At 40.4% G+C, this 21,227-nt stretch overlaps 1 protein-coding gene across 2 annotated transcripts in view; it reads left to right on the top strand.

The window, feature by feature from the left end:
- The window catches only part of kremen1 (kringle containing transmembrane protein 1), a 61,358-nt gene extending 43,951 nt beyond the window's left edge, over positions 1-17,407 (top strand). The window contains exons 4-9 of one of the 2 annotated variants that reach the window (XM_085367501.1): positions 7,514-7,638; positions 9,132-9,285; positions 10,099-10,431; positions 14,795-15,034; positions 15,637-15,721; positions 16,371-17,407. In XM_085367501.1, the coding sequence (XP_085223627.1) occupies positions 7,514-7,638; positions 9,132-9,285; positions 10,099-10,431; positions 14,795-15,034; positions 15,637-15,721; positions 16,371-16,530 (1,097 nt within the window). In that variant the 3' untranslated portion in view covers positions 16,531-17,407. Of the gene's footprint in view, positions 1-7,513; positions 7,639-9,131; positions 9,286-10,098; positions 10,432-14,794; positions 15,077-15,636; positions 15,722-16,370 lie in introns of both variants that reach the window. The other variant, XM_085367500.1, reaches the window with a different exon arrangement.
- Positions 17,408-21,227: the final 3,820 nt, after the last annotated feature.

Raw genomic sequence — 21,227 nt, 5'->3', positions numbered from 1 at the left:
CATATTGGATCACTGGTAGTGATCACGCCTAAAGTCATGCATTGTTTACACAGAAATTATCACTGACTGTTGGGTGTTGCAATCATCAAGGACACAAAATATTTTTTTTTTTGCTTTCCTGCTGATTTGGAAGGTGAAAAAGACAATTTCTTTGATAAATAGTTGGGTCAGTTATAAGTTATTTGAATTTTAAAGTTTAACAGTATCTGTTTCAAAGAATATTTGACCATTTGACACTTTTACTTTTTATATATTTCTATTTCTAGTTTTTTCTTTCTCATCTTCTTCATCTGCCTCCTTCACCGCTACGCTCCTCCTCGTCTCCATCTCATCCTCTTCCTCCTTACCTCAAGCCTCACTCCTGAACTGAAGTTGGTTCTAACATAAGAAATCCAACAGGAACGTGTTTATTTATTCTTGATGTTGTCGCATTTAGTTATTGTCGTTAAGTAAGCTAAGAATAGAATCTGTCACCCCTCCCAGGGTATGGGCCGCCAAAGATAGATCTCTAGAGTTTTAAGACTCTAGCATCCCAAAACTCTCAATCACAAATGAGCTACATACACTTGTCGACAGTGTAATGCACAGTGACACATCAATATCAAAATGCAATAAAAATCAGGTAAATACCTGAGCAGTGACCAGTGACCATGGTCCCCTTGGTCCAGTGACTGCAGTTCCAGGAAGAGTCCAGTGACTGAGGTTTGTTACCCATTTTGCAGGACTTCAGATCTGGTCCAGTATAATTTTATGGGCTGTTGATAGCATAATGATATAAATAGTTTGTTGTGAAGTCAGGGAGAGCACCACGGTTGCACTTCAGAGCATCACTAAACTCACTCAGTGGGAGTAAGTAAACATCCATCTTCAAGTCCTCCCTCCCACATTTCTCCACATAACGAGCAAAATGCTTGCCATGAGAGTGTTTTACTTCCTCTGAGAGAGTGTATACACTAATACTTACAGCTGCCATAGTCTATATCGCCTTCATAATGTTTAGAAGGTTTTTTACTCACTTGGCGTGTCAGGATTGTTACACGTTTAAAAATGGCCGACAAATTAATGTCATGTGGTGAGTGGTCACATGTCTGCAAAAGCTCTAAAGCAGGAGCTTGAATGAAAACCAAAAAAAAGTTATATTGTTATTTATTGTTTTTATATCCCAAGTTGAGCCGGCACACAAATAAAATAAGTGAAATTTGGCATTTTCATCTAAAAGTATGAATGTGTTTTACATTTTTTCTACATGTGTGTATGTCTGGTTCCCCACTTGTCATCACTACATCTTTATCCCCATACATCAGACTCGGCCCTGATTAAGTTGTATAGCTGTATAGCTTTGTATTGTCTTATTTTCTAAGGATGGCTTTTGAAGCATTGGTAGTCAGAGCCAGATGTTATAATAATGGATTTTTTATTCTCTCAAAAATTGATATCAGTATTGGCTGAGCCCAGCTGGGCTTTGTTCTGGGCTCTAGTCTGCATGAGGATGCGGAAAAGAGAATTTGTTTCCTACAGTGATGCTTCCTCATTCCTCACACCTTTGAACTTCTTACACGTTGCGCATTTCCCTGGTGTTGAAGGCTGTTTCCTGAAATCTGGTGCTTATATTCTCAGGAAATCAGTTCTTTTTTTTGTAATATTTTAGTAAACTAGTGGACATTATGATATATATCTATTTACTGTAGTTCAAGGTGATATTTTTTTCTGAGCCAAATGTGAAAATTAATCAGTTGTTCAGTGTGTTTTTGTGTCAGTTTTGTTTGTACTTGATAAGTCTGGCGGACGAGTTGATCTAGAAAGTGAACATAAATTTCAACACAGTTATTTAGAGACCTCGTGCCATCACCCACAGAGTGAAGCCACAGAGCGATATCATTCATCACCTGAGTGGGCATCGTCAGTCATCCCCTTTTGACATTAAACTTGACATTTTATGTTCCCACGTCCCAAATTCTTGAGACGGTAACTCACAAACCGCTTACAGAAAAAGAAACTAAATAAAACAAAACCAAATGACTGGATTCATTTTTGTCAGTTCAAATCATGAATAGAGAGTCCATTCAAAACAACTAAGTTAGGTATAGAGTTATGTGTGCCGTAAGGATTCTTTTTGCTACCCTGCTTTTAGGGACAGAAAAGACTCAAATTTTTTTCATCTCTTCTAGATTATAGGATTAGGACAGACTGCAAGAATAACTTTTCTGCCAAATTCTCCAGTGTTCCAGTGATTATAATACAGAAAAATCATATTCATCATTCAACTTCACTATCTTGCTTCATGTGGAGCATTCTGCTGGGTGGTGCAAGCGAACGGGGTTGAAATAAGAAGTCCTACCCAGAGTCCCATTAAAAAGAAAACATTTCTTTAACTCTCTCTCACCCTCTGTAGCTTATTCTTATGCATATCTTCAGTTCTTTACCCTCCACGTCATAGAAATTTATAACTATAATTATGTTTGCTTAATGTTATGCTCGTCCCTCCAGCTCATCAACCAGCTTGCACGTACTGCTTGCCAAGCACATTTGCCAAAGCCTGCTGCACATGTTTGATGTTGTTTGTCATCATTCTGTGTTGGAGCTTTTTTTTTCTTTTTCTCTCATGTGTTTTAGGTCAGTGGTGCTGTTGTGTCTGCTGCCTGGCAAGACCTCCTGTTAAACAGACACCCATGAACTTTGCAGCTTTGCCCAGTGCCTCCTGTCTGCAGTGCATTGTGGGAAAGCTGGCTGACTGCTCTTTAGTGAGCTGAGGCTGCCAGGTTGGGATGAGTGTGGCTGGGTTTTTTAAACATTGTAGAAGTCCCCCCCTTTCCCCACTGTGATCTCCCAGGGTTTTCAGAGGTCTGGTGTGGGCTAACTGGAGCATTTATACACCTTGTGTTTCCTCCATTTCTCCCCTCTGGCTCGTTAAAGTCTAAATTCCAGCAACGGCTTTGAAGTGTGTTGAGTGTGTTTGTGTGTGTTTTTTCTTTTACTGTACGTGAAGATATTTGCACTTGTTGCGCCTGCAAAGCAGATGTTTTTAAGCGAGATGCTGCTGTGCTCAGGAGTTTTCATATAAGAACAATTCTGTGCTTTTTGTGGATGCACACTGCAGGGCGGTGCATAGAAAAGCGATCGTCGCCGTCTTCAGTTCTGCACAAACCTCCAGTGCACCGGTGTATGAGCCGGACACCTACCGCTCCTCAGCCAGTACTTCTCAGCCCCTAAAACGAGAAGAGGACAAAGAATGATAAATTAAGTTTAGTCTGCAATCTTCTTGTCAAAGCCAAGTTGAAAAAGAGCATTTGTGCCTTTAATCTAGCTCCTGAGCACAGCAGTAGCATTTTTTCCTCTGCTTTTCAAAACCTCTATTGAAGTAGTACCTGCCTGCCTTGCTCGGAGGGAAGTTGCTGGTTCCCTACCAGGTGTTTATCTCTCTTTTCTTCTCTGCTTCCCTGTTGTGCACCTCACCGCTAGTGTGTACTTAAGCAACTGATAAAAAAGAAACCGCTTCTATAGCACCGTGGAAAATACGAGCGACCTCAAACATTCTTATAACTGTCATGTTTGCCTTTAACCTGTCAAATAATCTGGTGCTTACTTTTGCAAGTGTGCACCGTGGAGTCTTAGTAAATGATCCCCCCATCCCAACCAACCACATTAATCTCTTCTAAAGCTCTGGCATGTTTGTGGCTGAAAAAGGAATATAGCACATGATTTATTGCTGGTCTGAGTGTGTCTGAGGACTTTGTCTTCAAGTGTTGAGTCATTTGTCAAACACAGTTCTTGGCTGCTGCCAGAATTTCGCCGGTCACTTAACGGTCATCAAATGTGAGCGAAATGCAGGGAGTGGCTGTCTCTCTGCCAGTCTGTTTCGGCACCATTTTTCTTTCTATTCGTCTTCATTTTCCAGTCTGTGGGGGACATTCTTGTGGACAACAATTTGTGAAGAATCTAAAACATGTCACACTTTTTCCCCAAAGAGTCTTTGTGCCTCAAACAGAGAGAATCTACAGATTCTGTTGGTGCTTTGTGCAAGCCAATAAGTTAACTTTGGCAGCAGCTGGCACGCCAGTGACAATGCACATGTGTGGTCTTTATTAGGGTCACTTCAGTTCATGAAGGCAGAGTTGATTGATGCTCTTCTGTAGTAATGTTATAAACATTCAAACAGAGTTGTATGCAAATCCATACTCCCTTTTTTGTTTGCACAATACCAATATATTCCACATTTCATGACAGGCTTGTAAAAATAGATGAAGTGTTTTTCTGTTTCGTGCTGGGAACTGCTTGTGCACTGGTGGAACTTACTGTCATCAGCCGAGCTGTGCCTGCATGTTTGATGACAGGCAGAGCTCAAGAGATTCTTATTTCTAGGACAGTGTTGGTGTACAGTATCAGGGGACTTTACAGTGTCTGAGCATGTTGTCAGACTTTGGTGTACCCGCAAAGCAAGACAGTGTTGTTGTACAAATAGACAGGAATTGCTATTGTGTAATGTCTTAGGATCAAATGAACGTCTTGCGCTCTTCTCAATTCGTGAGGAAACTCTAGCGGGGAGTTCTCTGTGGGATTCTATTTGCATGTCATTAGAGAAATAAATAAATAAAAAATCAATACAAATGCTATTAAGGCCTCACAGGCCATCAGTGACCATAAATGTGTGAGTGGTGGCTCGCATTTGCTGTGAAATTGAATGTAAAAGCCCCATTCTTGCAGGCCTAGAGACCAGTTAATGACCCAGTGGTAACCACCAATCCCTAGGGAAAAGGGTATATTCTGTGACCAGTAAGCAAGCGGTTACTAGCAATTGCTAGTGTGAAATTACTCACAAAGAGAAAACCTCTATGGGATTTCTTTGGTTGCCAGCAGGTTGCCGTGGTCACCAGTTTGCAAATCATTACCAAGCGATAACGAAACTGTGAACAACGTGACGCAAATCGAAAGCAAAACACTTGCTTTCAAAGTAAAAGTCGTGTCTTGGCAGTCATCTTTTTTTTTTTTGCAGACAACTCAGCGTCTTCCATGCAGACTAAGATCAACTGCATCAATCTGGTAGTTGACCAAAGCAATTGCGGAGGTTTTTGGTGCAGCACCCTCTTTGCATCTGATCTCACATCGCTGACCCTTTGGAGAATGTGCGTTTTTTCTGGAAGTTGCTGATCTCCAAACTATGATTGTCCTGCATTACACAAAAATCTAACAATGATCTTTGTGTAGCGGTTTGATTTGCAGTTATAGGATTTCAGCCACTGTGCTTTTTCATGACTGTATGAAATAAGGAGCAATCAGACTTTGAGTTTTTACTAAAGGTCATTTGAAATTGGAAATTGGAAATGCTTTAATACAGACCACAGTGTCACATGCTTTTGATTTTTGCGTCCTTGTTGTATCTCACAGCAGACTTGACAGCTATTTTGGACGCAGTCTTTGCTCTTGTCTTTTCTATCGTTCCCTAATGATCTCTTTCACACCCTAAGGCCACATGACACCACTTCCAATTACACTGAAGAGAATTTTTTTTCAACTTCCCGTTGAAATTACTTTCAGGGTGTGCATTTACTTATGTTTGTCAAATTCATTTTAGCTCTGAACATCAAAATAAACAACTTTAAGCGCATTTGGATTTAAATGAAAAGCAAATCACAAATAGGGTATAGATTGCTGGAGGCTTTATTGGCACTTCCCAAGCTATTACATTGAATTTAAAAGCTTTGCAGCGTTTAATCACTGTACTAGATTTTGAAAGATTGTATAGTATTTGATGAATACATAGTGGATTAGGGCAGACAGTTTGATTCATCTGCACGAATGTGATCTGGAAAGGTGTCAACATCCATCTTTCATCTATCTGTCTGGTTAGAAATCCATCTGGCATTGTTGGCGCATTGGTCTCACATATTGTAAAATCTAACTTGCATGCAGAGAAACTTTTTGGTGCACATGAGAGGCTATCATCAAAGTATCAACAAAATAATTCAAAAGTAATGTTTTTAGTGTCGGTTCTGTTCTGTTTAGTCAAAGAGCCTAAATTCACGAGATTAGAAATTGTGCTTACCTACTGTTTGATGTCAAGTGGCTGCTGTGCAAAGATCTATTGTTCAGCTTAAGCCTGTCTGAGTGTAAAAGCACAGAAGTATTATATTTTTTTATAACACGTCCGTCAGGACAACTGATTTATGAATAGGATTTCAGCCTCCTCATATGAAAAGTGAAACCAGCATAAGAGTGATGTGATTTCTGTAATCTATAATTTTAGTAAACACTATCTTGTGGTTTGTAATCATTAGCTTTAAGTCATATTCAAAAGATAAAGGTCATTTTTTAAAGATTATCCACTTAGCAACTTGTCAATGAAATGTAGCCAATATTCATGCATTTTCACAGTTTGATCAATGACAAAAACACTTAGCTTGGGTCTTCCTAAATAGACTTTATTAGCCATCTATGCTGTTTATGTGTAGAAATAAAACAGGCATAGATGGCAATGACTGGGAAAAAGTCAGACATAGGATAAAAATGAGGAGTTGGTTTAGAGATGGGTTGCAAATTGGCTTGCAGAGGCAGGACTGACTGAAGACAGTGCTGAACAACTAAAGCAACAGAAATATTGTGCACTTTACTGAAGGGTGTTGTAATCAGCTGTTGCAAGTTTATACACAATGATTGCTGGCAAAGCTTAATTTTGGAACGTGCCAAAACTAATGCTGCTCTTAATTTTTGTGTTTTACAAAAATACTGAGTTTAATAAATCTGAGTTTAATAAAGGCCCAGGTGTTGGACATGGTCTTCTTCCTGTCATGTGACAAATTCCACATGGGAACCCCCCCCCCCCCCCCCCTTTTTTTTTCTTTGTACGTGAGACTTTAAAAAATTATTTTCTCCCTCTCTCTCTCTCTCTCACACACACACACACACACACACACACACACACACACACACACACACACACACACACAGTCACACATTTAGAAAATGTTATATTCCTAATCTGATGCAACAGCTCTCAAATCTGACATGGTACATTTTCTAAATTCCAGCTCTGTGTCGCTATGACTTAAACATCCTTGTCCTCTTCACCCCTTTTTCTTTTCTCTGCTCCTCTTCCTCCATTGCCGCTCGCCACCTCCTCCTCCTCTTCTCTTTTTCTCAGAAGCCAAATAGTTGGCTTGCTTCTTGGCAGTTCAAGCTAGAAGTTTCAAACAGAGTTCTGAATATTTGACGAGTGTGTCATCACTGATTGTTCTTTGGGCTGGGTTTTTGAGATTAAGTGTTAATCACAAACATGATTAGAAAATTGAAACAGCATATAGACCATGTAAATATAGTTTGAAGCATGTTCTGTATGAAATAATCCATTTCTTTCCATATCTGTCGACTTGTTTCTAACACCTGCTGTACTTTAATTCCATTATACATTTGATCTTCCCTAATCATGTGAAAACCTCGCCTTACTGTGTGATGCAGACTGCATCTAAGATGCAGCATATAACTAATCATTTTTTCCCACTCTGGTCTGCTCTCCCTACAGTGCCTGGAAACTTGGGGTGCTTCAGAGACAGTGGTGACCCCCCCACCCTGACTGGTGCCAGTGAGACCTCCAACAAACTCACTATCCAAAACTGTATCAGCTTCTGCAGGAAGCAAAGATACAAGGTGAGATTTGGAATTAAATTAAAAATATATTAAATAACAAGAAAACATGAGAAATTTTATTTCAACTGCAATCAAACATGACAAGTTCTGTAAAACTAAATGTAAAAAAAAAATCCAAAATAAAAGAGGAAAACAAACCGTAATTGGTTTATGGTTTATCCTCTGTCCTATCACTTCAAATCTACCTATTGGATGTAAAAACAGAGTAAATTGTTGTTTTTAAAACAGGCGTGAGCAGTCTTTTTGCAGTAGTCAGGCTTTTATGCAAATCATCTGCTTTTATGGGTAGTTTTCTGTCAGTTATCTAGATGATGCCCTCTTTATTCAGCCATCACACTTCCTGTTTGAAGCCAACCAGCAGATGACGAATCATCACAATAATCAAGGCTGACAGCTGGAAATGAATGGTTATTAGCCCACTGGGTTCCTCCTCTTCACTGCATTTTCCCTTCTCTCTGTTTCTGGCGTGCCATTGTCCCTGCTACAAACAGTGCCAGGTGTTAATTTTCTGTCTCAGCAGATCCACTTCAGCTCAGTATGCTTTGACAGATACTGACAGGCACCCCCTCCCCTCTCAGTTAGGCAGATGTTACAGGAAATGGCAACAGACTGGCATCATCTGCCTACCCTTGGACTGTCACTGTCTTCAATACACACGTGAAACATCAGTGCTCTGAAATATGGATCCCACGTGACTTTGTGACAGAGAGCATGCCTGATGAGTGAGACAGCAATCCATGGCTTGTTTACTCTGCCAAAAGTATTTGTGTACGTGTTCTCAAATTTAACCGCATCAGATAGAATAATACAACAAGGAGCTTGATACATCTGGGTGGAAGCAGAGGCTGCGTGAATTCTTATTCCATGAGTAGGAAATTATCCAGTACCTTCAGTTGCGTGTGTTCGTTTAGAGCCTGAATATCGAACAACGGCGTCCTTCTGAATGAAGAACAATACCTCTTTTGACAGCGAGTGGCCAGCAGTGGCGAGGTCAAGATGTGTGAAGGTTTTTGACGTGTCACATTCCTGCGCTGACACTTTCTGGAATGGTTTACTAACAGTTTTGATTTGAAAGACAGATAGGTGTTATTCCTGTACCGTTTCTTCTGTACACCCCGTGTGCAGCTGCGTGTTTGAAGGGAGTCTTCTAATCAGCTGAGAGGCCACAGTTATACAGACTCGGATTACAACATCTTGTAATCACGAGAGAAAGAGCAATTAGGGCGCTTTAGGCTCGAGTCACTTATTTCAGAGGGAAGTAGCTACATGTAGTCAACTGTTTACCCCACGTTTACACAATTCCACATAAATCGAACATGAAAAACATAATTGGTCCTTTTAAAATGAAAAAATGTAATGTAATCAAGTCTTATTTTATGGGAAAACAACAATCTTTATAGTTTGAGAGAACTGAAAGAATGTGTGTTTGCAGTCAGCAGAATGACCCCCTCAGTGTTTTCCTCAGTTGCACAACTCCTTTTTCTGTTTTGCAGCTTGCTGGTATGGAGTCAGGATATGCCTGTTTCTGTGGCAACGATGTGGACCTACAGAAACGTGGGGAGTCACCTAGCATGGAGTGTAACCATGTTTGCTTCGGTGACCACACTCAGCCCTGCGGCGGAGACGGCTGGGTCATCATATTCAGCAGTGAGCACTGACAGTTGTCATTCTTGATCTCATTCTTTAGTCTTTTCACATCTCTGCTGTAATTTCACATACATTTTCAAACATTTAGTCTAGTTTTATTTTGTACAAATCTGATTTGGGGACAGCTCATTTCTTTTATCATCGTAAAGCTGTAAGAAGTCAGAACACAACACACCTACAATTTTAAAATTAGTAACCCTGCCTGCAGCTAGCTCTTCTTTATTCTAAACCCATACCGCCATGCCATCAAAGACAGGATCTGCTCTGAAAAGACTTTTGACTGACAAAATCTGCTATCAAAGATCAGGTTTTGTACAGCCTGAAATTAAAGCCCAAAGGCTCAGCAGTCTAGTTTTCTCTCAGACCACCTATATTTCAGTCTCCTGAAAAGGTTTTTTTTGGTCCATTCAAAAACATGTTTCTTGCATAACATTTATTCATATGTTATGTCCAGTTAGGCTCATTTTCCAGAAGCTTTGTTGCTGGTTATGCGTGAATCCTATTTCTTGTTTTTAATACTCACATACTCTTCAGTTAAACCACATTCTTCTTCAGGCTGTTTTTAGGCTGAATCTTGTAAAGATGCTTTGAATTAAATTATGAATCTAAATCAGCTTGAGTTTAATAAATCAGATACCACAGCTATGGTGTTTTGTTGTGGTGCTAAAAATCAAAGGACATGTCTGTCCTTTGTGTCTGATCAATCACAAAAAGTCATGTACAGCATGATCACAAGTCCAGATGTCATCCATCTCCACAACTTTTAATCTTTAAACTAATAACACAGGCATTTTTTTACTGCTCTTTTTTCAGCCCGAGTGGGGGCCTGTGGTGGGAACTACACTTCTCCATCAGGAGTGATCTACTCCCCTGACTTCCCTGACAAATACGGGGCTGGGCGTGTTTGCTACTGGACTATCCAGGTCCCTGGATCTTCGGCCATCCTCTTCAATTTCACCTTCTTTGACATCTCCGACCAGACCGACATGGTGGAGCTATTGGATGGCTACACAAATCAAGTGGTGGCCCGCTTCGACTGGCGAAGCCCTCCGCGGGATCTGGTAAACATCACGGGCGACTTTGTCATACTGTACTTCTACTCTGACCGAACCAACCAGGCCAAGGGATTTGCTCTTCTTTACCAAGGTGAGAGCTCACCAGATTTTCTGAAATGTCTCACCTATTGTGATGTTTTCCTTCATTATAGCTTCTGTGCTCAGCCTGCCTTCATTCATAACACTTTGCAAACAAAGTAAGAACCCTCATTTGCGTGGCTGGCTGGCTGGCTAGCACTATGATAGAGTTTTGCATAGCATCCCTAGTTTAGTAAAGCAACACCTGTTAGTTGTGGTTAGGCAGTTGTCATGGCTTTGGCAGGCCCTTTTCTCTTTTCATTTGCTAGTCAATGTCTCACAGCCCCGGGTGATATTGCATATTTAAATGTGTTCTGTTTTTCTAGGAACTCGGTCTCTTATCAAGCTGCTGCAGAGTGCTCACCCAGAGTGTGTTCTCTGCTAAATTGCACTGAAAGTTTTTATGCCACCTACATAAAAAATACAACCATCGTGTGCATTACGGCTTCTGATATGCCGATTTCATTGTCTAGTGGATGCATTTCTAAGAAACTACAGCTCAGAGGACTTCAAAGTAATTTTATTCCTCCCAGGCTAATGCAAATAATGTATAAGGATTCATGTGGAATAAAAAAAAACCTTGTTTTTTTGTGTTATGTTCTCTCATGAATAGTCTGAAAGCACCAGAAATGATTTAATAGATTAATTTCTGCAGGAATGAGCAAAGCACACCCTGATATAATTCACTGTAGGTGACATTCAAGCTCACATTAAGAGGCAGTCTCCAGCCGCCCCTCCCTCTCTCCCTCCATCTGTAATTCTGTGTCATTTTTCTTTGCCTGCTGGCATTACAGTAAAAACAATATTGGAAGGTCAAAATCCTCTGACCCTCAGACAGGCACGATCCTTTCTCATGGCATGGATCTTGTTTTGCGGGAGGTATAGTCTATTCCAGAAATGCAATCTGAGATGGGTTATGAGAAAAGGTCACCTCCTGAATTAAGTAGTTGTTTTTTTGTTTTTCAAACAGAACTATATAGATAAAAACACATAGTGACTGAGGTACAAATAGAAAGCAGACAGTGTCAGCACCATATACGTTTAATATCTCCTTGGTGGCAGGCTGAGCGGTTGGATCTGTAATTTGAGGATAAACGCTCTCAGATGACAGTGACAGCACATTTCAGCTGTGACTGGGTTTGAAGCATGGCATTTTGTTTGCAAATGGGAAACATGTGGGCAGTTCTGGGAACATCACAGCCAGGTTGAGCAATTACGTGAAAAAGAAAAAAAAACCCATGCTGGTTTAACATCTGACCAGCATTCATAAAAGAGTGGAACAGTCCTGGAATAATCGATATTTGAAAGTAGTTCACGCAGCTGAGAAACTCGAAGCACCTCAGCAGTGGAAGAGGCGAGGTGATGTGAAATAAGATAAATAAATGTACAGAAGATTCATGAGAAGCAATATAAAAGAACTGCACAGTACATGTCATGTGTTTAATGTAAAGTTAATAATTTGTTGAACATACTGGGGTATTTAAAAAATAACTTGAGCCTGAGTTGGTTAGTTGGAAGGCCACAAAGTCAAGCTTAACTGCAGTTCCCAGCAAATAAGTTGACGTCAGTCCCAACCCACATGCCAGCAGCTGTCGTAGCCCATAGTTGCTGCATATCTGCAAGCCTCTTTGCAACCCAGCTTGTGTTTTATTTCTGACTTAATTAGTCTCCAGAACATATCCATGCCACCAGATATAAATTTCTGCAGTTGAACACTGGTATTCCCGAATGAAATATGCTTTTGGTTCGACCATTACTCACATATTGGAAAGTTTATTCTGCACTGCCAATGGAGCAGTCAGTGGAGAGTTGTGGAAACTATCATTTCCATTGGACTGTTTCAAATTGTTAGAGATGGCTAGGTCCTTACTAAGTCACCTGAAGTTAAATATGCTTAAAAAAAATGTTTTTTCTCAATTTATAACTTAAGTCATTTATTCTGTTTCTTCATACGTGTGCTTAATCTTTTGATGTTTTGTGACTGTGTCTAAAAGTTTTAATTCTTTAAATCTAATTTCTGATATTCACAGACATCTGCTCTAAGCATCTAAGTAAAGCACAATATCTCATCTGCGGATGATTACAATTGCAGCATAATGACTCAAACCTTAACATGTAAGAAAAATAATAAAAGACCCAAGTGACACTCATAAATATCAGTGTGAGACTGAAACACTGCACAGTTTGTTTCTCAGCGGCAACATTTCACACGGAGGACGAGAACATTTCTTAAAATCACACAGTGATTTTAAATAAATCGCAACTATGTTTAGGAGACGTAAATGAAAGGCAGAGGAGATCTCATTTAGGATATTGCTTTCCTCTGGGAGCCCATAAATGAGCTGAAATAGTCCATGCTCCCTGGCACTGTTGTTTTATGAAGCAAACTCTGCCCATCTGGAGCTGTAAGCAGGTTAAAGCAAACAGAATTTATTGCAAACACTTTTTGAATCATGTCTTGAATTTTAAAAAAAAGTTCTCAGCACCACATGTTTATAGCACGCTTGGGTGTTTTTGCAAACTCCATCTGTTTCTTAACAAATGCAGTTAGTATTAAATATTCACTCGTGCCTCTGCTGTATATACTTTCAACAACATGATCAGCATGAAGTAGTATAATATTACCTCATGCTTGCTGCAGCCCAGTTTATACAATGGAATAATTAAAGGAGTGTTAAGTGATCGATGCCCTTAACTTGTAGAAATTACAGTGACATGGCATAACATTTCCCTCTTCTGCATTCGACGCTACATTCATCACTTCATTGTGAAGACACGGGATGTTACATTACACAGAGCTGTAATCTAGTAAGGGCAGTAAAGCTAAGTTATAATAACAACCAAGGAGTAATTTTACTACTAAAACTGATAAATGATTTATATATTTCCAGATGAATAAAAGATTTTCTTGAATAATGAAAGTCGTTTTCCTCTCCTATCTTATCAAAAGCTCCTTCTAGCCTTTTCTTATTGTGGCTAAAGGGTGACATTTTCACAAATGATTAAATGCAAATGATGGAGGACTTCATAAAAACTCGCTGATATAGCGAGATGTGATCTGCCTTCCGTTAACGTTGCTTGTTTTGTTGCTACTGACAAATTAAATGCGTCAGATCAGATTTGTATTATATCAAAAAGAGCTCATCAGTGTGCAAAACAGCAGTAGCGTGATCAGAAATCACTGTGTCGAACAAATTCAGCACAGTGATTTAGTTCAGACAGGCCAAAACTCAAGCTTAGTCACAGTCCTAGCAGATCAGCTGATCTCAGTGTCAGCTGATACCCTTATTCACCTTCAATATTGGACTTATTCAGTCTTCCTACAGTTGCTACACAGGTGCAAGCAGCTTTGCAACCCGCTTTCCACCCTTTTTCATTCTGTACCTAACATTATCAATGTCATATCAGTGTAATATGTCATGTGTTATCATTGATCCCTGCTGTGTTGTTCTGCATTTAGTTGCTCCACCCTGCCCTCCTCTGGCTTTAAATGTAAGCACATGAATGGATGGGAAGGTCGCAGAATTGAGCTGGTCATCAACTGAAAACTGGATATTGAAATCCCAGTGCTCTTCTGGCTATAGTGGTCCTGAATGAAATTAGTTTTTACCACAAAGAGCATGCAATCATTATTCTCCCTGACAAAAACTGATGCATTACCTAAAAACTGGGGGGGAAAGTGTCAGTTTACAGACAGGTGTGCTGTTATAATATGGCAGGGAGCGATATTTTAACGTTTTTAACTCGTCGTGAGACAGAATGTGAGAGAGGAGATAAATATTGGCCACTGAGTCCATATTAATCCTGTCTGAGTTTATATCTTCTCCCTGAGGATGTGTTAGTTCGTTTCAGGTGCTGCAGTTTCTGCCACAGTTTAAAGACTTGTGTGTTAGGTTAACTGGTGATTGTCTGCCTCCTGTGGTGAAGTGGTAACCTGTCCTAGGTGTAATTTACCTCTTGACCAAAGTCATCTGGGTTGTATTCCAGCCTCCCCATGACCCAAGGTGGATAAGCAGTTAAGAAAAAGGATGGAAGTAATGTTGTTGTATTGTATTCATGCATTATTTTCTTTTGGGACTGAGAACTAGTTTTATTGCTGTTAAAGTTGACGTCTCTGCTTATACCTCAAGGACAGGACAATCATTTATGTCTGAATAGTTGGAAAGTTGCAGTTTTCTTTGGAAATGCCAGTGCTGTGAGACACTTCACATCAGAATTGAATATTCTTAGCACCACACCTGACAAAGTAATCTTTTAGTCACTGAAACAACCAGATCAACTTGGTGCTGTGGGATAGTAAGCTTTTGATTTGTTCCATGTCTCCACCTGATAGTTTAAGGAATAACATTCAACTGTCTGTTTCTTTTTCCCCCCAGCACTCCGAAGCCAGGACACTAGAACAATAGAGTCTGAAGGAGCGCTTCAAAGCCAGGACACCAGAACAATAGAGTCTGAACGAGATGACGAGGAGGAAAACGAAGACGTGTCTAGCACAGCAGGGCCCCAGCTGGCTGGCGGAGTCACAGAGAAATCTAACGGTACGACGAATGGACGTTCGTCCCAGATCCTCTACGTGATCACGTCCAGCCCCGGTAAACCGGAGCACAACATGCCAGGTCAGTGGGCTGGACGCGGCGAGACCACCGGCCACAGCGCTAGTATGTTAACATCCGTCATACACTGCACTTACCGCGCCTCTCTCTGCCTCTGCTGGGATGCTGTTGGAGGTTTCTTAGCAAGAACTCCCACTTAGCATGACCTGGTTTCTCTGAAAGTTTGAAAATTGTTCTGGTTTGTCGAGATACTGCTAGAAGCTCTGGCCCAGAGTGACTCCCTATGATCATAATTGAAGTAATGCCACATGACGCTTGTTTTCACTTGTCATTGTCTCAGAAGTCCCCACTTTTCCCAATCAGCCATCTAGTCAACACTTTGCAGGGTGGACTGATGTGCTCTGCGCTTTTCTGCTTCCTCCAAATGTTATTCTTTCCAAGCCCTAATTCTTTTTCTCAAACAGCTAGCTGATAACAGATGTGCACTGATAATGTATCGCCATTTCTTGACAATTAGCTGACTGAACTTCTCACAGGTGTAAGTTTGAATTAAGCAGCGCTTGAATAGTTCTTGACTCGCTAATCTCTTCAGTCTGCTGCGGTTTGTTTTAATTACCGTGATCGGATGTCTGATGTCTTGTTAATGTGCTCCGCTCTCTGTCTAGTGTGGACCATCTACGCTTTAGCAGCTCTCCTCATACTGACTGTCATCGCCATGGTAGCAAAGCTGCTGCTGCACGTCACAGTCAAGTAAGTATGAGGATGTTCGAGGCGTGGCGGATCAGCCAAGTATCACGTTTCCAAGCTTTTACCCGTACGCCACGATATTCATACCATACTGGTTGAAGATGAAAGAACAAGTCCTTATGTAAAGAATTTTTATCTGGAGCCGCAAAAGTCTGTTTTTTCACTTTGACTAAAGCCAGAAATTTTCCGATCAAAGAATCTCCTAGCATCAACAGAACAGAAAATTGAAAAACAAGAAAACGACGTTGTTTAAACATTTTCTTCCAGTAGAACATAGTTTCCCTTTCCCTTCAGTGAAAACACAGAAACATTTATATAAAGATTTTTCCCCTGAAAATGGATCCATTTTCCTTAAAAAACGAATGCAATAAATATAGTAAGTTTAAGTTAAAGCCAAGGTTTACCACTAATTACAATAATTTTGAGTCCAAAAATATTGAGGGCTTTTAAACAAGTACCCAAAAATTGTAAAAACTTACACAAGAGCTTTAGTACCACCGTTTTAATGGATCTGTCTGTGACATTAATCGAGGACACATTTGTGACTCTCTTTATTAATCTCTGTTCATTGTTTTCCATCTTTTCTCCTTTCCCCTCTCTTTTGTGCAATTCCTTTTCTTTGTCTTTACTTCGTCTTCATTTCTACTCTCAGGTCTCCAAACATCCCAACCGTCAGTGGTTCAGACACCTGCAGCCAGAGCACAGCGTCTTCTGAGCCTTGGATCATCCTGTACCGCCCCTCTACCATCTCCCTGTTCAAGAAGAAGCTAAAGAACCACCACGGTGACCTCAGCCCCCTGGTGGGCAACTAGTGCTCCTGCTGCGTCCTGCCATCTAACCAAACAGTACCGCCACCCGCCACTATTCTGTTCAAGGGCCGTCAGATGCCAGGCCCTCAGACAATGAAACTCTTTGAGGCGCTAAGCAAACAAGCCAACAACTGAGTGGCTAATGACAACTGACTGAGTGAATGCTACTAAATGGTCTGTGTGCCAAAGTGGCCACGCCCTCCTAACCTGCTCAGCACCGAAGAGGAGCGGGAGGGCAGGCAGGACTGTAAGACTCCACTCTTGGAGAGGAGAATAAAAGATTGGATAGAGGAAAATCTCAAAGATGCTTTTATCATACAAGAAGCTGTTTCCATCACCCATGGATGACCCTACCAATCAAGATACCTCCAAAAACCCCTCTGGACAGCAAGCTCACTAGTGAAAATATGACAAAGCTGGAGTGCAAAAACAAATCAGCTCAGTTCAGTTTCAGTGGCAGCCGAATCTTCATCAGCATCAACGAGAGGATGAAGAAACTGAGTCTTTAATACATATACACATATGACACATGCTGTAAAACTTCAGTTTTTTTTAATAACTTAACTGCCTCATGCGGATGAACATTTTCAGCCAAAATCCAGAATCCTCCCATCCAAAGAGTTGTTTATTCATTTGTGTTCTTAATTCTGTATTCAAACTGCTAATATTTTTTTGTTGTTTTTTTTAAATATATGTTTTACGTGACACCTGGCTTGCTGAGGAAAGGGAAACAGGACGCGGAAATGTCACACGGAAGGTAGATATGACAGCACTTTGGGGACGAATCAGTCACCGCAAAATGAAAAGATCAGCGAGAAAGGGAGCTTGTTCGCCCACTCGTTCACTCAGCGCCCATGGATTTGTGTGGCGAGGAGAAGTAGCTAGCTGGCTGGGGGGTTGGGGGGTTGGTGCAGTTTGCTCACAAACTGCCATTTAGGGAGGCTCGGGAAGATCTGAGGGCTTTTTCTGCTCGGTTGTGGGTGGGAGTCTTTCCGGTTTGATGCTGTTCAAGTGCCTTAAGGATCTCCTCTTCCCTTGACTCAGTTCCGCACATCTGTTTCTTTCACAAAGTGGACTGGTGTCCCTCACAAAAGTCTGCACTTCTTTAACAAATCCATGTAGATATGAAGAGTTTCATTCCAGAATAGGGTTTCCGCCACTTAAATGTCAAAAATGCCTCCCGGTCTTGTGCAGTGATTGAAAGCATTAATCTCAGACGGGATCTTTTACATTGTTTTTTTAACACGATTTTGTTGATGTGGATTTATTTTCTTTGACACACTTAGCCTTTTGGGATAGAACTCTTCATATAATGACAGACGAGGCTTTAAAAGGCTTTTTTTGTTTCTTATTTGTGTATCTTATGTGTAGTCTTGGACGTTTACTGAACATATTGTTCACATTATGTTGTCTTTTGATTACAGGGGGATGAATATTGTTGTATATTATGTAATTCAGTGTGGGAATGATGATATTTATGACTGCTCTTTCATTTTGTGTCTCGGCAAAGCATTTAAGCAACTTGTCAAAGTTCTTTTGTGTTACTTTAGCTCAAAGGTGGAGTGCTTTTTAAAAAAAAAAAATTCTAATCTTTGATACCAGTAAATTGTCTAAATTCTGCAGAACGCTGCAGACCTTCAAGCTTTTACTTGTCATATAGATTTCAGGCCAAAAGGTTGAGTGCGAACAATATAGTCAGACAGAAATATAACCAAAAGCACCCCAAGGTACTATCCACAAGCTGACAGAAGGTTTCCAGCTATAATGGTTTTCTGTGACATTTTAACTACTTGTGAAAGGTCAGAATCTACTAATGCACCAACGGCATAGTAATTGGCCTTTCCTGATGTGAGACTGGATGTTCAAGGTTTCTGCAGATGGCCGCTGAGTTATTTTCTCACTGGCAAGAAAAATAAAAAAAGATCCTAACTTTGAAGCACTTAATTTTGGTTCAGCTTACAAGATGAAATGGTACTTATTCACTTACAGCTCTGTTTCAGTGAAAAGACAAAAAAAGGAAAAAAAATACGCACTTGTACAGCAACCTGAGCACTTGAAAGAAAGGTTATATTTTATGCATGACACAGCATTACAGTGACATTCAAATCAAAAGATTTATGGTTTTCGAGAACTGAGACAGAATTTAATACCCGTAAAAAGATGAATAACTTTTGTTTCCCAATCAGAAGTTTTCTAAAATGTTACTCTCTGCTATGTTTTGCCTGTCCTCTCAACTGTAACTCATGTTAATTATTGCAAGACAAGAGCACATGCCCCTGGGTCTGTGATGTTCAGAGCTGACCAAGCGTAGAAAGAAGGGGAGAAACGGAGAGCAATGGGAAATTAATGCGCGTTCAAGTCAAACACAAGCTAACGAAATCTGACAGTTAAAATCTAACAAGGGCATATTTGTTTGGATAGCCTGGTGAATTATGCAAACTTCCATTTTCTGTCCGGTCCTCCAGTCAGTCGTAAAATTCCACGCCGTCTTCTGAGCGGTGGAAACAGTCTTTTTCTTGTCTCCAAAACTGTTTTTGTTGATATGAATGTCCTGTAGTGCTCGATAACATGAAAACAACACCAGAAGCCCTGAGTCATCACAAGAGGCCAAAACATTGTTTTCATCAAATTGTAAATAGCAAAATAGTGAAAATTTTAATTTATACAGTAAATTATTGTTATTTTGTATGTGAATGGGATATAATCTATCTTTTGTATAAGTGAAGTATCTTTGTAGTTTTATTTAATGTGTCCTGGTTGCAAAATAAACACTGTATGCATGTTTCTTATACCTGTGTTGTGCTTACTCTACTGTTTTCTTCTGCCCCAGCAGTACAGTTTATTTCATCATCAAACTCAATTTCTGATACCCGAGCTGCTGCAAAGCATATGGGCTGCAAATATCAGATCAAGCTAATCCCATTCTCCCCGTTTCCATTTGAAGTCTTTCTGTGCTTTGTGTGCGAAAATCTAAAGGTGCAGTGTGACTTTCTGAAGTCTACTTGCCTTGATTGGATTCAGGCTCGGGACATGTGTACAGGCCTTCGCCTTTTCTTCCACGAAGCACAAAACTTATCAGATATGCGAAATGACTCCCAGATTGTTTGGAGATGCATGCGCAAGAGTGAGGATTTGGAGTGCCATGTGTGAGCCATTGGCGCCACTGTGGGATGAGGTCAAGCATGCAACCTGCACATTTTAGAAGGAACAGCAGGAGTCCAGCTTTACAACTGGAAACACACTGCGAGGAAGAAAAATCCAAAAACAAAACCGAACACAGAGGGGCGTTTAATAAGCTGGAACACTTGCGACATTTACAGCATTGATTTCTTAATTCATGAAAGGTGTTTCTGTTTTCCTTTCATCATTGCTCACTTTGAAACTGCTTAAAGCTTGGCTTTGCTGAAATCTGGATTGTATATTTGGTGGTTAGCCGCATGCAACTTCATGGTAAAGTCATTCTCTCAGTGGTAAACGGGAACTGTCCTGTTTTTTTGACTATTGTTTGAGAGTAAGAAAAACCTCCTCTGAGGCTTCTGAATGAAGCAAATTTTAAAGCAAAACACCTGTGCACATAACAATAAGCAATTTTAAGACTATCAATGGTCTTAATATGCAAAGTCCTCTGGAGATCAGCAAGAACATTCCAATACATCAGACAAAAAAGCAATCTGTAGACAATCCTCTTACTCCCTCTACTGGTGATAAGATATCTAAATGATCCTCGCCTTGATGCTTGGTACCAGCGGCATCCTTTTTGCTACTTGTGTGTAAAATAATCTTTCTACACCACAGATAATCTGAAATGTTGCTAAAATTGTTGGATGAATGTATTCATTGAAAGTGTTTTTTTTTCTCCCAATAGCCGTAGTGCAGATTAAACGTTATTATCGCTCCTCTGGGTCCCAATGAAAAGTCTCAGCCTAGTCAACAGACAAGGAAAAGAGACTTGAGTAAGCAGATCCCTCTGAACCCAAGTCGACCAGTAATTAAGACAACAATGGGACAAAAGGTGACAGTGTCTGGTTACTGTAAGAACGAGAAAGTGAGAAGAATAGGAGACAATACCTGCCACTTTCTGCACTCAGGGTACTGAAGTCAGGTTAATTTGCAGGGATGTAGCATTAGAGGGTAAAGGAGCTTGTCTCACTTGATAGATCTGAAAACGATCCCTGTGAAAGAAGTTGACTGGTCGTGGAGGAACCTGCCTGTTTGACCCACTTCACTCTGCAGTACTATCTCATGAACTTCAATGAACAGGTATGCTGGCCTGTTTAATGCTTTACATATTTTTTTTTTTAAAACATTAAATCTCACAAAGTGCATTACAATAAAAGTGGTAGAACATCCAAACAATAAATTTACCCAAAAGCAAGTTAAAAAATGGATACGTAGCTGCTTTTTGAAAGAGATCACAGATCCACAGAACTCAGGCTCAGTGGGAGAGCGTTCCATACTGGGAGGCCACTGCTGCAAAAGCTCTGTCTCCTTTAGTCCTCGGCCTTAAATGCTGCACAGCCAGCAGGCCCCTGATCACATGACCTGGGCATGTAAGGATGTAACGTTTTATGATGTAAGCTGGCGTTTGTCCATGGAGACCTCTAAGAGTCAAAACCAGAATTTTAAAGTGAACTCTAAAGTTAATGGGATGCCAGTGCACCTTAAAGGTGTGACATGTAAGTACAAACAACCTGCAGACG

The sequence above is a fragment of the Diplotaxodon limnothrissa genome, linkage group LG12 (assembly GCF_057381915.1).
Source record: "Diplotaxodon limnothrissa isolate DT_005_m linkage group LG12, D_limnothrissa_male_GT1.1, whole genome shotgun sequence".
In the NCBI taxonomy this organism is placed as follows: Eukaryota; Metazoa; Chordata; class Actinopteri; order Cichliformes; family Cichlidae; genus Diplotaxodon; species Diplotaxodon limnothrissa.
This window is presented reverse-complemented; position numbering and strand designations above follow the sequence as displayed.